Genomic DNA, 16,136 nt, shown 5'->3' with positions numbered 1-16,136 from the left:
TACGATTCCTAAAATTAGACATCTTGTTGAACATAAATACTTATTTGCTGCAATCTTGTCAGATAATGTAATGGAAATGATATCTGATCATTAAGGAAACATGACTGGAATAAGAAAGCCTCTTTAGTACAGCTTGCATTAATCGTACTTAGCAATTTACTTCCATATGGATAACAACATACAATAATTTGTTTGCATACATGAGAATTCGAATACAGCTGAACCTGTGTTTTGCGTCCAGCTGTTTTAAGCATTCGTCTGCTCGCAGCAGTCAGTCGGCTAACTTCCCAAACTGATATTTTGTTACAGTTTAAACTTGCCTTCAGCAGCCAGTCGGCTAACTTCCCAAACTGATATTTTGACTGGCTAACTTCCCAAACTCATATTCTGTTACAGTTTAAACTTGCCTTCAGCAGCCAGTCGGCTAACTTCCCAAACTCATATTTTGACTGGCTAACTTCCCAAACTGATAGTTTGTTACAGTTTAAACTTGCCTTCAGCAGCCAGTCGGCTAACTTCCCAAACTCATATTTTGACTGGCTAACTTCCCAAACGGATATTATGTTACAGTTTAAACTTGCCTTCAGCAGCCAGTCGACTAACTTCCCAAACTGATATTTTGTTACATTTTGTTACAGTTTAAACTTGCCTTCAGCAGCCAGTCGGCTAACTTCCCAAACTCATATTTTGTTACAGTTTAAACTTGCCTCCTGCAGCCAGTCGGCTAACTTCCCAGCCGGATATTTTGTTACAGTTTAAACTTGCCTTCAGCAGCCAGTCGGCTAACTTCCCAAACTCATATTTTGTTACAGTTCTAACTTGCCTTCAGCAGCCAGTCGGCTAACTTCCCATACTGATATTTTGTTACAGTTTAAACTTGCCTTCAGCAGCCAGTCGACTAACTTCCCAAACGGATATTATGTTACAGTTTAAACTTGCCTTCAGCAGCCAGTCGACTAACTTCCCAAACTGATATTTTGTTACATTTTGTTACAGTTTAAACTTGCCTTCAGCAGCCAGTCGGCTAACTTCCCAAACTCATATTTTGTTACAGTTTAAACTTGCCTCCTGCAGCCAGTCGGCTAACTTCCCAAACTGATATTTTGTTACAGTTTAAACTTGCTTTCAGCAGCCAGTCGCCTAACGTCCCAAACGGATATTTTGTTACAGTTTAAACTTGCTTTCAGCAGCCAGTCGACTAACTTCCCAAACGGATATTTTGTTACAGTTTAAACTTGCCTTCAGCAGCCAGCCGGCTAACTTCCCAAACTCATATTTTGTTACAGTTTAAACTTGCTTTCAGCAGCCAGTCGCCTAACGTCCCAAACGGATATTTTGTTACAGTTTAAACTTGCTTTCTGCAGCCAGTCGACTAACTTCCCAAACGGATATTTTATTACAGTTTAAACTTGCCTTCAGCAGCCAGTCGACTAACTTCCCAAACGGATATTTTGTTACAGTTTAAACTTGCCTTCAGCAGCCAGCCGGCTAACTTCCCAAACTCATATTTTGTTACAGTTTAAACTTGCTTTCAGCAGCCAGTCGCCTAACGTCCCAAACGGATATTTTGTTACAGTTTAAACTTGCTTTCAGCAGCCAGTCGACTAACTTCCCAAACGGATATTTTGTTACAGTTTAAACTTTCCTCACCAGCCAGTCGGCTAACGTCCCAAACTGATATTTTGTTACAGTTTAAACTTGCTTTCAGCAGCCAGCCGACTAACTTCCCAAACGGATATTTTGTTAACAGTTTAAACTTGCCTTCTGCAGCCAGTCGACTTAAACTTGCTTTCCGCAGCCAGTCGACTAACTTCCCAAACGGATATTTTGTTACAGTTTAAACTTGCCTTCAGCAGCCAGTCTGCTTACACCCAAACGGATATTTTGTTACAGTTTAAACTTGCCTTCTGCAGCCAGTCGACTTAAACTTGCTTTCCGCAGCCAGTCGACTAACTTCCCAAACGGATATTTTGTTAAAGTTTAAACTTGCTTTCAACAGCCAGTCCACTAACTTCCCAAACGGATATTTTGTTAACAGTTTAAACTTGCCTTCAGTAGCCAATCGACTTAAACTTGCTTTCAGCAGCCAGTCGACTAACTTCCCAAACGGATATTTTGTTACAGTTTAAACTTGCCTTCAGCAGCCAGTCTGCTAACGTCCCAAACGGATATTTTGTTACAGTTTAAACTTGCTTTCAGCAGCCAGTCGACTAACTTCCCAAACGGATATTTTGTTAACAGTTTAAACTTGCCTTCAGCAGCCAGTCGACTTAAACTTGCTTTCAGCAGCCAGTCGACTAACTTCCCAAACGGATATTTTGTTACAGTTTTAACTTACCTTCAGCATGCTGCTTGGCTGGCTGCTGGTAAATTCCATCACAAATATATCATGTAATTGAAGTGTGGCATTGGAAACAAGTGAGACCACTTAACAAGTTTAATATTTTGTACATTTTACATGGACGGATCCAGGGTGTTATATCTAAGCTTCTTTAATCTTTGGGACTTTTTGAATTTTAAAAATATCTTAAATCGTGTAAATTTTATTACCTAAGCATATATTTTCACAGGAAAATTTCTGGGTAAAATTTTGGTGCATAAAATAACATAAGTTATGTATTTTTTTCTGCATGTATAATAACAGAGGTAATATCTATTTACAAATCAAATCGTGTTCTAATCAATACAAAAAATAACCCGATTAAAAATCTCAAATTAAGTATGTAATATCTTCTGTTTTCGAGGTGAATGGATTTCGTCTACTTCCGGTTCCGGCTTTTTCAGGTCTGTACGTTCTTCTTTCAAATTCTTCCAAATGTCGTAATCAGTGACGTCCATATGGATATGTATACCTGAATCTTTACCTTGCTCCCTACTCATCTTTTCAAGCGTTTCAACGTTAGATTTTGACAGTCGGAGATAGCTGCATTGCAAAACCTGGAAGTTGTATAAAGGGACTAGTTTTGTTAGGTAATTAAAACGTCGACTAAACTAAATTCGGATCATGTGGCAATTTTCCATCTTTAATGATGTCGGAAGATCAACCATTTTTTAAAATATTTTTCCTGAGAAAAAAGGCGATATCATTGATACTGTACTCTATTCTAAACAACACAGAGGGCAGTAATAAGTACGTTTTACATTTTCAAGTACTTTCCATTAAACTTTAGTCATTTTTGAAACCTTTTTTATTCAAATTTGACTTCATTTGTAAATTAATCGTTATGAAAGTTTTTATATATCTGTGTTAACATAAAAGCAACATTTCCAAATAAAATCATTAAATTTCAATGGTTTTGTTTCGACATTACTATTTCTATTTGAGGAAAATACAATTTGGGCCATGAAACTGACATTGTCAAGGATATCATGAACACCCTCGCAGACCTTGAGAATAATGTATAGTTATATCTGGCTCACCGGCTTAGACAAAGACGCAACGCTTCACAAACAAAAGCGGTTTCGTATTAGGTAATTAATCGAACAGTAAGTACCATTCCAGACACTAAGGTGAGCAGACCAAGACAGATTACTTATAAAACACAATTAAAATACCTTAAGTGGGTCAATGTCAACACTCGTATCGTACGTTGGATTCAATTTCTTCAAAACTTGTTCTAGGTGTTCAATACGTTTCTTTTGTGCCCTTTTTGTAGCCCCATCCAGGCAACTGTACTCTTTTCGGGATCCTTTCCTGTGAATATAAACTTACTGAATTGCTTGCCGGTCAACAGTCAAAACTATTGCCCGAAGTCCGAATAGTTTTCACTACAGACTTGCAAGCAATTCAATAACTGTTTTGTTACATGACATAAGGATCTAAGTTTCATAAGTTTTATTTTTAAATTTTGACATATTAGTCCAGTAAACATGAATCGAATATAGACCGGTCAAAAGAAATAGATATTGACCGGCGATTTATATGAAATATCATGAAATACAAATGAATAAAAGGGGATCAAATTCATTAAAGTTATTGTGTATAAATATTATATACATAATCCGCCAATATTTTGGTAAATCAACAAACCTACACAATGACTAACGTAGGTCTACAGCTGTTATATTATACAGCAAGTATGTTACACGACTAGCTGTGTGTCCATAGAAAACTGATTCCCCCACTTCTGCCACTGTATGTATATTTTTGACTAAATCAAGTGCCATAACTCTTGTCCGGCTGCGTGAATCCCAGTTTAAAACATCAGCTGCGCAACTTCACATGCTGAATAACAATTATGCGAGGTCTAATGACTCTAAGTCAAATTCTTTTAGAGATATGCATTACACAAATTCGGACAGACAGACGGACGGACAGAAAATTTGGGAGAGCACAAAAATGTGATAAAAATGTAAAACGTAATTCCAGTCATTATGGTTATTTTCCCGTAGTCCGATCTACTTCAGGAAGGAGTATAGTAATATTACTTGAAACCTAGAACAATTTGAACAGTGCCTAGCTACCTGTTTGAATACACCCTGGCGTCGCTGAGAATTGATTCAAGTTCTTTGAGCGTTGCGAGGCCAAAGCCAGACCCTGATATTTTATCTGATGGAGATCCAAGAGAAAGACGGTGCATCTGCAAAACAGAAATGCATGTTTAGAAATAAACAAAAACTAAAATAACGATGTTTTGACTTTAGAATAAGCTTTTAAATATGTTTTCTCTCCTCGTGAAATGTCTTAGTAAATTTATCGTATTTCTACCAACGAAAGTTAAACAATAAAGATCAAAGCCAGAAATAGTCTTCATTACGAACTGTAAATTTTCAAAAAATATGACTATAAATGGCCGAAATATTTCAATGGGAAATACCCCGTTCAAATTTGTTTTTGACGATATATTAAAAGATTAGTTTTGTATTCAGTTTAAAGAAAAATCAAAGAAAAGCCTTGTTAGAATCAAACATTTTTTTTTCAAATTAGAATTCTTTTCTAATTGACTTACGTTTGGCCTATCAAGATATTTTATATTGGCAGCTAATAACGTCTCGTCTGCTAACTGGACAGTTTGAATTGCCTTGTTATACAGCGCTGTAAGCCGTGTCTCTTGTTCGTCTAAATCAGGGGACAGATTCGGAGCCTCATCAACTATTATCTTAGGCAACAGGTTCGTGTTTGCTGGCATTGAGTGACGTCGCTGTCGAGATGGAGGTTTTACTGGTTCAAAGCCAGATGCCGGGAGCGAGGCTCGCCTTTTTTGTGGGAAAGGTGACGGAAAGGACGTCGGTAAGGAACCACGCCTCGTGCGCTCGTTTGAAGATGGCGATGCAGGCATATGGTCTTCTTTGAAACGGACTGTAAATAAATTGTGATTCATATATTTACTAGGATTTTCAGATATGAATCAAAAATGATTTTCTCAGGATTCAACAAATCTTGGGTGTACAGGAAGCAGTTTTCTAAGAATCAGACTAACTTCCAGCGACTATATTTCATTGTAGAGGAGTTCTTATAATTCGTATTGAAGACATCTTATAAACATTCTTTAAATATTTGGATTTTGGGTAATTCAAAAGCGTTATTCACAACATTCGAGCAATTTTTGAAATATTTGTGTATTAGGAACAAGAGAACATAAAAATCATATCAAAATTACATTTACTGAAACAATATAAAAGAATTCAGGCTTAAATAAATTTATGACCAATCTGCACGTGTGGTCTTAATGAAGGGAGGTAATTACTAGATTTAATGCAATCTCCTTTACAGATTTGTCACTCTTCTCTTCACTTCGACGCGGAATAGGAAAAAGGGGATATTCAAGTAAATATAATTTACAATAAAAACAGCAAAATATATATGTCTTGTTATAATGTCCATTTTCTCATTAACTAAATATTGAACACAAGGTATTCTTGCATAAAAACTACTTTTTTCACTGGATCCGCCCATGTATAAACGGGAGAAAAATCGTGTGCAAACAAGGCAATTCACGTGCTGTTAATACATGATTTTTATTTTTGAAATGCTTTGCCAGGGCCATATTATGTATTTTTGCGCACACTGATATTTGGTCTCTCCGTCTTGTTTCTTCCATAACAACCTCTTCTTGTAGCATTATATATACAATGTAATCCATAGTATATTGAGCTGTATCAGTTTCCAACCCCAAACGTACTGCCCCCATCAATGTACGCACTAGCTTCTCTTAGAGTTCACTCCCTTTACAAAGCGTCTGTTCAGTTATTGTAAATAACTGAATAAATAAGTATCGCGTGTAATTTGTGCTATTGTTCGTTTTAAGGTATTATATTTATGATTTTGTTAGTATCAGTCGGTATGTTTTTACCTGATTTTTCGCAGAATTCATACAATAAACCTTGAAAGCTAGTCAATACCCTCGTACTCGATCCGTACTCTAAATGTGTTCGTACTCAAAATAATTCGAATGTAAATTTATTATTCTTAAAATTGTGTTCCTGTTAATCAAAATTTTAAGTTATATGCAAAATTATGGGTAATATAATGTTTGTAACAACTAGAAATAAAAATAAGATGCTCAAAAACCTTCAAATCACGCTTTTGGTAGTGTTGTTGATATGTGTGCCCTGGTTATGGATATTTAAAACATGTTTGCCGTTTCCAAGAACCACCGAATGGTAACAAAAAATGTACCGGAATCGTAAAGTCATCACATATGAAAACAATGTGTTAAGTCGTCGTGTAATGTTTTTTTATGCAAGAATAGCGACAATACACGTTTGTTTTACATTCGGTCTCGGTCACAAACAATCCCGCGGGCTTCTGCAGACGTTAATACACAAAAAAACGTGTATTATCCCTACATTGACACTATATATTTCGCATAAATGATGCTTATTAATCACGGATGACCACTTATATAACTGAGTACTTCAGATGACATGTTCCGCAATGTTACTTCAAATAAAGAAATATCGATAATTAAAAACGAATAAAAACATTCAGTTAAAGAAATATAGTCATATAAACAAGAAGCTAACCTTTATTTTCAGAATGAAGGCTTTGTCTAGAAGACGGTTTCTTTCCCAGTTCTGAAAAAATAAAGCAAAATCGACTGCTCACAAAATTACGAAAACGACGAGACTTTAGAGCGAAACTGACTGTCAATATTCTGACATTTCTTTTGGGCTCATTTGCACGTCATAATTGCAGAATGTTACATTGTTTATCGCATATTAAAAAGTTACACCTGTTTGTCAGGTCAAGGCTGCTGTAATTGATAAATATATTGTACACATAGAGCTAGATCTACTTCAAAGGCCTAACTATAGTAAAGGAACCATCTGGTCTAGTCGCGTGATGGCGGACAGGTTTTTGAACACTATTTTTTCACTTGGCATGGCAATAGAGGTCTAATTAAAGCTAGTTTCTGTTTAAATGTCATTGTGGGTGTATTTTTGACATTTTGGTAGGAAAAATGGGAGAGGAGGTTGTATATGGTGAAGTGAAACTCAATTTTAGCATGAGCAGTACTTCCAGGTCACAGCAGTGTGATTTTGATGTGATTTTACTGTAAGCAAATGTGACAAGAGAAATCTCTCTTAGAAGATAAATGACCCCTACTTTTCTCTTCATTTTATATCAGTTTTATCATAACTCTTTAAAATAAGGCGAGGATTTGTTCTCTGAAAGGGTCTAGCTATGTTTGGTAGCTCTTTAGAAAAATGTCAGTTTTATATAGAATATATAGGGAAAACTATTTACTGTATTGTGACCTCAAAACTAAAAAGTTTTATTTGTCGCAGTCATCCCCCAAAAAATACCTTTACCAGCTATCTCTCTTTCATTACCTGCTGTGCTACCATGCGGCACTCGTGCAATTTTCTTCACAGTGTCCGTGTGGCTCGTTTTGCGGGCTTCCATTGCGTGCGATGACTTAGGAGCAATAGTACGAGGTGGTAATGGAGACTGCACCGGACTTCCTTCCGCGCTTGTCATCAGCTGTCGTCTGCCTCGCGGCGAAGCTAATCTCTCGTAGTCGAACAGTCTTGACTTTGTTTTTGTATAGTCTGGTGAGTGTGCACTGGAAGTGTGAAAATGTTCCATAGTTCAATTGTCCAGAAAGCTAAAAAAACAACAACTGTTTTTCTGTTGCTACGCGACTATGTCTGACAATAACAACTGATGCTCACACTTTCAATACATCCTAGATTCTACTCCTAATTCTATAATAATGTTTTACTAGTATTTCATTTTATTTTATTTATCTTTTGTTTGATTTAACGTCAGATCGGCAAAATGATAGGTCATAATTATGGCGACATTCCAGCTTTTTGGTATTATCTCGGGCACAAGAGGGCACCTTGGTAGAAGCCACGACTTCTATAAGACAAATGAATGACATCCTCAAATGAAAGAATTCTTTACCCGATGCGAGGTATCAAATCTACAGCGGTGTGTGGCAAGTGATTGATTCAAATTTATCAATTTTAACACTCCGCCATAGAGACCCCTGAACGTTTTGTGAACGGATATTATATAAATATTTCAAGCTGTCCAACAGAACAAAACACTACAAAATTTAAACAAACGTTGTTTTTTTTTTAACATACCTTTTTGACTGTATGTCTGGTGTAGTCGATGGTGTAAGAACGTCTGGTAGTTTGTCATCTGTAAGGGACAATCTTCGATCCTGGAATACATGTATGTTTAAAATAAAGCATTCTTTGAACATTTATAGCGTATTTTAACATTAGAATGAATTTGGCATATTCATGCTACCGTAGAGACATGATTTATATCAAATATTCGTCAAAATAGTCGTCATGGTGACTGCAGAGAAAAAAAAGTTACACAAACAGCCATCATCTATTACAGAATAAGGTAAATACAAGTTATAAGTTACCGTTGATCCTAATATTAATAAAGTAATGAGAAATTATGACCCTTTATTGAGACAAATAACACGATCTTAACCATTAAATAACGGAGGCGAATTAGTAACTTTTTCCATATTGTTTCAGTGCGTTGGATCGAAATTGATCATATCTAACACAACGTATCGTCAATGTCAAGTAAAAGTACGCTTAAATTAGCGTCATCATAAGTCTTTTAACTGCTTAAAGTAGATAATATAATGCTCTAAAGCAGTTTTTACAAGCTTGTATCATCTGTCCGAGTCAAGATCACTTTCGTCCGACTCACGATCGAATTTGACCTATTGTCTTCTAGACGCTTTTTCTGTCAGTAATAACGTATTTACCAATAGAAAAACGTCAGAAAAGCGTCCGAGAGATATTATAAAGGGTACCAACGATATGCGCGGGAGCATGGCTTCAGCAGGTAACACAGAAACGAGCCGAGACTCAATCATGTGTCCAACTCACGATCAGTTTACCCTACATGAACTAGTCGTTATGATGATCCCACAGGGACATTTTAACACCGAAAAGCCGTTTAGTTATGACAGCATAAACAATATATACCTTATACAAGGGAAGTCACCATGGTGTTACAGAGAGCAGCATTCACAAAGTAGTCGTCACGATTATATTTTATAAAGCATTTAGATGTAAGATAGTCGCTATAGTAATTACATAATAAAACAGTCATATCAGATAGTCACCATGGTTATAACAGAATAAAATAGCCATGGTTTTTATAGAGTAAAACAAATATATACAAGGCAGTTATTACAGTGTAAAACATGTATCTAAAGACAGTCGCCATGGTTATTACAGAGTAAAACATGTATCAAAAGACAGACGCCATGGTTGTTGCAGAGTGAAACATGTATCAAAAGACAGCCGCCATGGTTGTTACAGAGTGAAACATGTATCAAAAGACAGCCGCCATGGTTGTTACAGAGTGAAACATGTATTTAAAGACAGTCGCCATGGTTATTACAGAGAAAAACATTTATATGAAATAGTCGCAACGGTTATAACAGTATGAAATGTTTATACAAGATAGTAGATAGGTAAACATTTATGTAAGGTGGTGGTCATCAACAACAGAATTATACGAGTGCGTGCATGCGCGTGCCCGTCCGTCTATTTTTTGTCCAATTTACAATTTTGCCGTTCATAAGAAAAATACTTTATGTTTTCGGTGAGATGGATTCTCGCGAAGAAACATGAGAACACTATCTGAAAGGTCAATGTCATATTTGCCTGAGGGGATTGGACAAGGGTCATGCTCACAAGAATCCATCTCATTGAAGCATAGCATAATTATAGTGTTTTCTAAATGTACGACGACAAAAATTAGACGAACGGACGGACAGGCGCACGCACGCATGCATATTGCCCTCTATCTATCTATATGTCAATTTGAAAGTGTCACTGATAGACTAATATTGGATTGAAGGCTGGAATGGGGTGTGGGGGTAAGAGTGAGCAATTTCTTCTGGCAACACTGCATTAGGGACTAACAAATATATCATGACTATTAAATCTTACTAATTTTTATCTCCAATTTAATTATTATTCTAATATGCTTTTCTCTGTTAAAACACTCTTACGCTAGAATGATTTAGAGTCCAATTTGCATCCGTTCCGATATGGCCAGCTGGTGTGCCGCCAGTTAGTTAAAATTGGATTACCAATTGCCTACTTGTCTTATTTCTGTCATCTAAGGATATTATTTGAGAGGTATACGAGTACAGGACAAATACGTCTCACAAATTGCTGGCCCTTACAAAATGGTTGACGTCAAAATACACATATACTTTACCTTTATGACGCACAAAGCAGTCGTCATGTTGATTACTCATATAGAAATCGTCATATTGATAACAAATAAAGAGTACAATGTGAGACACTTGCATCAGATTGTTGTTATCAGAGTTTTAAAAAAAATCAACAAACAGTTGTCATAGTGATTACTAAGAAATCAATGACACCAGATTGTCGTCAATGAGAAATTTCCCCAAACAAGCGTCAAAGCGATAAAAGAGAAAAATTAACACAAAAAGGTCGCCATTATGTTAACAGATTTACATTTTTAAATCAAACAGACGTCATAGCGAATATTATTTGTAAAATATCTAATACAGCAGAAAATAATTTACATTACAAATTAATTTCTTCTTGTTCATATTGTTATGGTTACATGTTTGAAAGATATATCGATATCGACCTGTGATTTGATTTTATTTTCATATTACGGTAGACCAACACTGCACAGGTTATATGGCGCAAAACATGACTAAAAATTTCGTTTTCATGTCTCATTTACAAAATATTACATATGAAAGCAAAACGTTTATACTTGATCGGCGTGAAGTTGGCAGTACAGCAGTAGCAGCAGTAGGAGCAGTTAACTGCTGTAACTGCTGGCAGTAGGAGCAGTTAACTGCTGCTACTGCTGCTACTGCTGTACTGCCAACTTCACGCCGATTTATACTTGCTGGACTCACAGAGATACAGCAAAGCTAAATGTTCAGACCCCATTAGTTGCCTCTTACGATCATGCAAGTGTAAGGCAGTAGTTCCAATTCTTTTCATACGTAAGTTCTCATCCCAGAACAACATGGGACATGCCGACATGTAAGAAAGAAAAAGCTTTACCTTAGTCAGGAATGAGTGTTTTTTGTGGTGGGTTTTCGCATTTTCTAGGCGTTCATGCTGTTTACGTAGCTTTTCTTGTTCCTTTGAGCTGCAAAAGAATGTTCAACATTTTCCTTTCTGCGCGAGCGAAAATGCAATTTCCTGACTGCATTTTACTTAAAATCGAGTGCAAATTAAACATGTAAAATTTCTTCAATGCTCAAAACTTAAAGGTATTTTATTATATACAATGGTAAAATCTGTTAAAAGATCCTTTTGAAGCATAGAACGTAACCAAGCAATTTAATAATAGAGATCGGCATTGATTCTCCCGCATTGAGTGTACGCACGCATTGAAAGTACACTAATCTTTAATGTTGGTGTAATAATAAGTTCAAAAACTTACATTCGTTCAGCATCGTATGCTGTTTCAGCTCCGAGGCTCGAACGCCTTCGCTCGTGCATCACACGAGCTTGGAACTGCTTCTTACGCAGTTCTTCTTGAATCTCTAGTTTTGTGGTCCTGTTTCAATAAGAAAAAAAAGGCATTCATTACATTTATGTAAACTTCAAATGAAACACCATATTTTGGCGAGTCATTATACAAATCTTAATCCTGTATTATCTTTTTTTTAATATGTTATAGTTTTAAACAAAGTCATCGGCTGATGACATATATTTTTTTTAATCAAGGAATTAAACACAATTGTCCTATTAGACGGACAGAAAGCATAACTAAAACAGAACAAAATCGTATCCCTGCAGCACAAAAAGAAAATTTATGTCCTGTATTTTATGTCTATGAAAAACAAATTATCAATTGTTGTTTACTATTTTTATAACTGCAATCATTTCAGCTATTTTCGAAACTTTTATTGGGATGAGGTCGTAATATGAATAAAATTATAGATGAATGTATCATTCGACATTACTGCATCTTCGGTATATTGGTGTCTAGAGCCCAGTCTGTCCCTAGTTCTCTTTATTTTTATTTTATATTACTATTAAAGTATTAATTAAAATAATTGTTCAGTTTCAAAAAAAAAAATCATACATGCAGCTTTTTAAGCGTTTTGGACAAATTTAGTATAGCTTACTCTTTACAAAGTAAATTTTAATTTTGTTATGCCTTACTTCCAAACACTACGGAACTTACATGATGATTCTATCACGCCAATTTCTTCATGAATAGATAATCCTTCCTTGAATGTTCTGTAAAGAATTAATTATAACAGTCAAATAAAACTAGCATGCTAGTAGATACGCTGATCAGAGCTGAATCTTGAAGAAACGACGGCATGCGAAGGCAATGAAGTGGGACACGAACTCTCCATAAAAACGTCTGCTAGTTACTAATTTTAGGGGCAATATAATTATCTATCTTTGGTTTCAGCATGCCGCGGGTTCGAATGTGCAGGCCTTCCAGCATGGCCTTGCAAAAAAGTAGGAGAAAAGTAGGCGGTCCCTACACAAAAAAGTAGGAAAAAACAGGTTTGAGGACAAAAAAGTAGGAAAAGTAGGAGGTTATTAAGATAAAATTTGCAATGCTTATCTTAATAGCAGATAATACTACACCTTAACCAGGCCTGGAACCAGAAATTGTTGACCGGCGCAGAGCACCAGTCTAGAACGACCAAGGTGCATAGCAAGTGCTCAGAGCAGGCAGGTATTGGAGGGGTGCCTTCGCCCATGTAAGGGTGGGTCAGGGTTTTCTCTCCCAAGGAAATGTTTTAAAAACAGGTAAGAAATGGTGGACTCTGGTGCATTTACTGGTGGCTGTACTCCCCTCATTTTAGGGGGGTCATGGGGCTCTCCCACTGGAAATTTTTGAAATATAGGCATGAAATGGTGGCCTCTGGTGCATTTTTAGGTCTAAATAGAAGATAATGGAGGGGTTACTCCCCTCTTGATGCTTGATGGGGGGGGGGGGGGGGGGGGTCAGTGGGCTCTCCCCCTGAAAATTTTTGAAAAACAAGTGTGAAATGGTGGCCTCTGGTGCGTTTCTGTATTTAAATTTTGAGAATGAGTTATTCCTTTGCCAAAGTAGTAGGGTGCATCTTTGATGAGTATAGGTCAATTCTCAGCCAAATGGATGGGGGCGGGGGGGGGGGGGGGGGGATGACACCCTCAGTCACACTGGCAACCGTATGATGACCCCAGATGTCTTGACTGACAGTTTATGTGCTTGAATCAGTGTGCCCATATGGTCTTGTAGGATTATAGGTACCTTGATATGAGGCAATGTATTGCAGGAGGCACCAAATGGCTGCAGCAACTGCCAGCAAACCATCAAGAGTCCATCATCTATCTATCTATCTATCTATCTATCTATTTATACTGCAACACTCCTCTCTGTGAGTATTTTGTGCAGCTGCGCGCCTGTACAAGAAGTTAAAAGTAGATTGGATAGGAAGATAAAAGTAATACACGGTGTGTATTGCAAGTATGAATACAGTTGATAGTGTTAAAAACAAGAATGATTTACAGATAAAAGCAGTTTAAAAACAGGTCTATCATGTTAAGCATTGTGTACAAGTTTGGTCACACCCTTCTTGGTCATCTGCAAATATAACTACTGAAAAGGCTGTTTATTTTTTTTTTTTTTTTTATTTTTTATGTCAAGCAAAAAGTAGAAGTAGGCGGTTTTCATCAAAAGGTAGGAAAAAGTAAGAGACATTTAAAAAAGTAGGAAAATGTAGGAAAAAATAGGGACGTCGGAAGGCCTGAATGTGGGTAAGACCAGAATATGGTCAAGGCCGCGGCAAATCTTTATCAAAGATATCCCATGATGCACAGGGCAGTATTTATTGTAATTTTAAGTAATAATAGAGCTAGAATCTAATAATAATACCGATGATGATGATGCTGATAATGATGATAACGACGACGACAATGTTAATGTTGATGATGATGATGCTATGTAGGCTAATGATAATATATCTAAACACTTCGATTTACGAAGGTAACTCATTTAGACAAAATCTATATGGAAATAGGTTTTGTTGAATAATTTCGCTTAGATCTAGATGCAATTTTGCAAAGAAGACAGTAGGCCTAGGCATATCTCCCTGAAAATAAAATGGTTGCAAAACGGACATAAGTACATAGATATCTAGATTCTAATGGATATCTAAAAGTTTACTTTGTGTTTTTCCCAAAGATGTAGCTCTAGTATCTAGAGCCCCGCCAAAACAGTAAAACTAGATCTATCTAATATTGGTGACTTCGACTTCGACGTTGTATTCTCCAACGCCTGTGAGGACAACGACTGGAGAGGGTTAAAAACTGTTGTCAATTTTGCAAGATTTAAACAGATGTAGGCTAGCTCTAATAAGAAAATTAACATTTAAATGTAAGTTAGTTTTTGAGTCCGATTTTAGTTTTAATTTGTATAGAATCTACATAGAGCGACAAGCCTCTACTGGTACTGATGATAAACCCGAACAGAAAATAAGGTTTTTTAACTGTAACTTTTTTATTTCTGCAAATTGTAATCAATGGTCAGTATCAAAATAAAGCTTAACCTTTGCTAAAAACTTTACATAATTCAAATTTATATCTATTAAGCAAACTCATACGAAGTGAGGCCCTGAAAGGGGTATGTAAAATGGGGACTGTATGAACGTTGACTGATGATAAATTCGAACACTTTGTCCTTTACAAAATTTTCTTGGTAATATTATATTGAAACTTTCCCAAAAATGCTGCAACAGTCATTCCGGATCAAGTAATGAAAAGTGACCAAATGTCAGGCCTTCATGTGTTGACGATGAGCATGCGCAAAAAACATCCTCTTTCCCAGTATTTTTGGATAAATATTTTTATATGTAGACTAAAAAAACAAAAATGTATGTCATTTATTTATACAGAATATTTACCAATTTTGTTTTTGTTTACACCAGTTGGTGTTGTAAGTGGAAACTATTAGATGGTGTATTCAATTTTATAAATAACCGATTGCAATCGAATATTTCCAAGGTGGTCGACTTTATCATCTGTCCGGGTTTATCATCAGTACTGGTAGAGCTAGACCGTGTCAAAGGAAAGAATCAGAGCTTGAATATTTAGACTTCAGATTCAAACTTTTAACGTTGATGAACATGATCAGATGATCTGAAAGCGCATGATGTAGATCTACATGAAAAATGATAATGTTTGTAAAGCCTAAAACTTACCACCCATGCCGAGAAAGCATCAAACATGAACGCGGCAATGCCAGTAACCACGCGCTTAGAGACTGTTACGTCATAATGGTACAACGTCATGACGTCATATGTTTTACGGACGTCCAAGATTTTTCAAGCTATTGTCATTTTCTTCGCAGAACAAAACTCCGGCCTATTACTTTCCACAAAAATAAATATATTGGAATGTCTTGGAGGCTTGTCCAGAAAGGTGTTGATCTTATCTGTTAATTTATATTAGATATATAGTTTGCCGAGCAAGTGGATAAACTTGGCAAGGGAGCGCTACTAAGCAATCTCGCCATTATGCCTTCAAAGTCTCTACTTTCCGATAAACTTCATTCTGATGTGCGTGTTTTTGCCTCGCGCTCCCTCTGTTTAACTAGTTTTTGTGTCTCGATCTTTCGCTCCACGCTCCGTTTAGCGGTTTTTTCGTCTTTCAGCTAGATCTACATCCTTACAAACGGAATCTAAAAT

General features: G+C 36.4%; 1 protein-coding gene across 2 annotated transcripts; it reads right to left on the bottom strand.

Annotated features, from left to right (window-relative positions):
• Window positions 1–2,527: 2,527 nt before the first annotated feature.
• On the bottom strand, window positions 2,528–15,736 carry LOC123549838 (uncharacterized). Of its 2 annotated transcripts, none has more exons than XM_045338276.2 (11): window positions 15,651–15,736; window positions 12,632–12,687; window positions 11,882–11,998; window positions 11,497–11,584; window positions 8,539–8,618; window positions 7,777–8,009; window positions 6,967–7,017; window positions 4,950–5,299; window positions 4,465–4,580; window positions 3,556–3,694; window positions 2,528–2,937 (listed from the first exon to the last, which is right to left on the bottom strand). In XM_045338276.2, coding segments are annotated over exons 2-11 (1,398 nt in total). In that variant the 5' UTR covers window positions 12,634–12,687; window positions 15,651–15,736; the 3' UTR covers window positions 2,528–2,715. The 2 variants fall into 2 exon arrangements, with proteins under 2 accessions (XP_045194211.2, XP_053402620.1); XM_053546645.1 differs by lacking the exon at window positions 15,651–15,736 and adding an exon at window positions 13,703–13,770.
• Between the last annotated feature and the right edge of the window lie 400 nt (window positions 15,737–16,136).

Source organism: Mercenaria mercenaria, chromosome 6 (genome assembly GCF_021730395.1).
Source record: "Mercenaria mercenaria strain notata chromosome 6, MADL_Memer_1, whole genome shotgun sequence".
Taxonomy (NCBI): Eukaryota; Metazoa; Mollusca; class Bivalvia; order Venerida; family Veneridae; genus Mercenaria; species Mercenaria mercenaria.
This window is presented reverse-complemented; position numbering and strand designations above follow the sequence as displayed.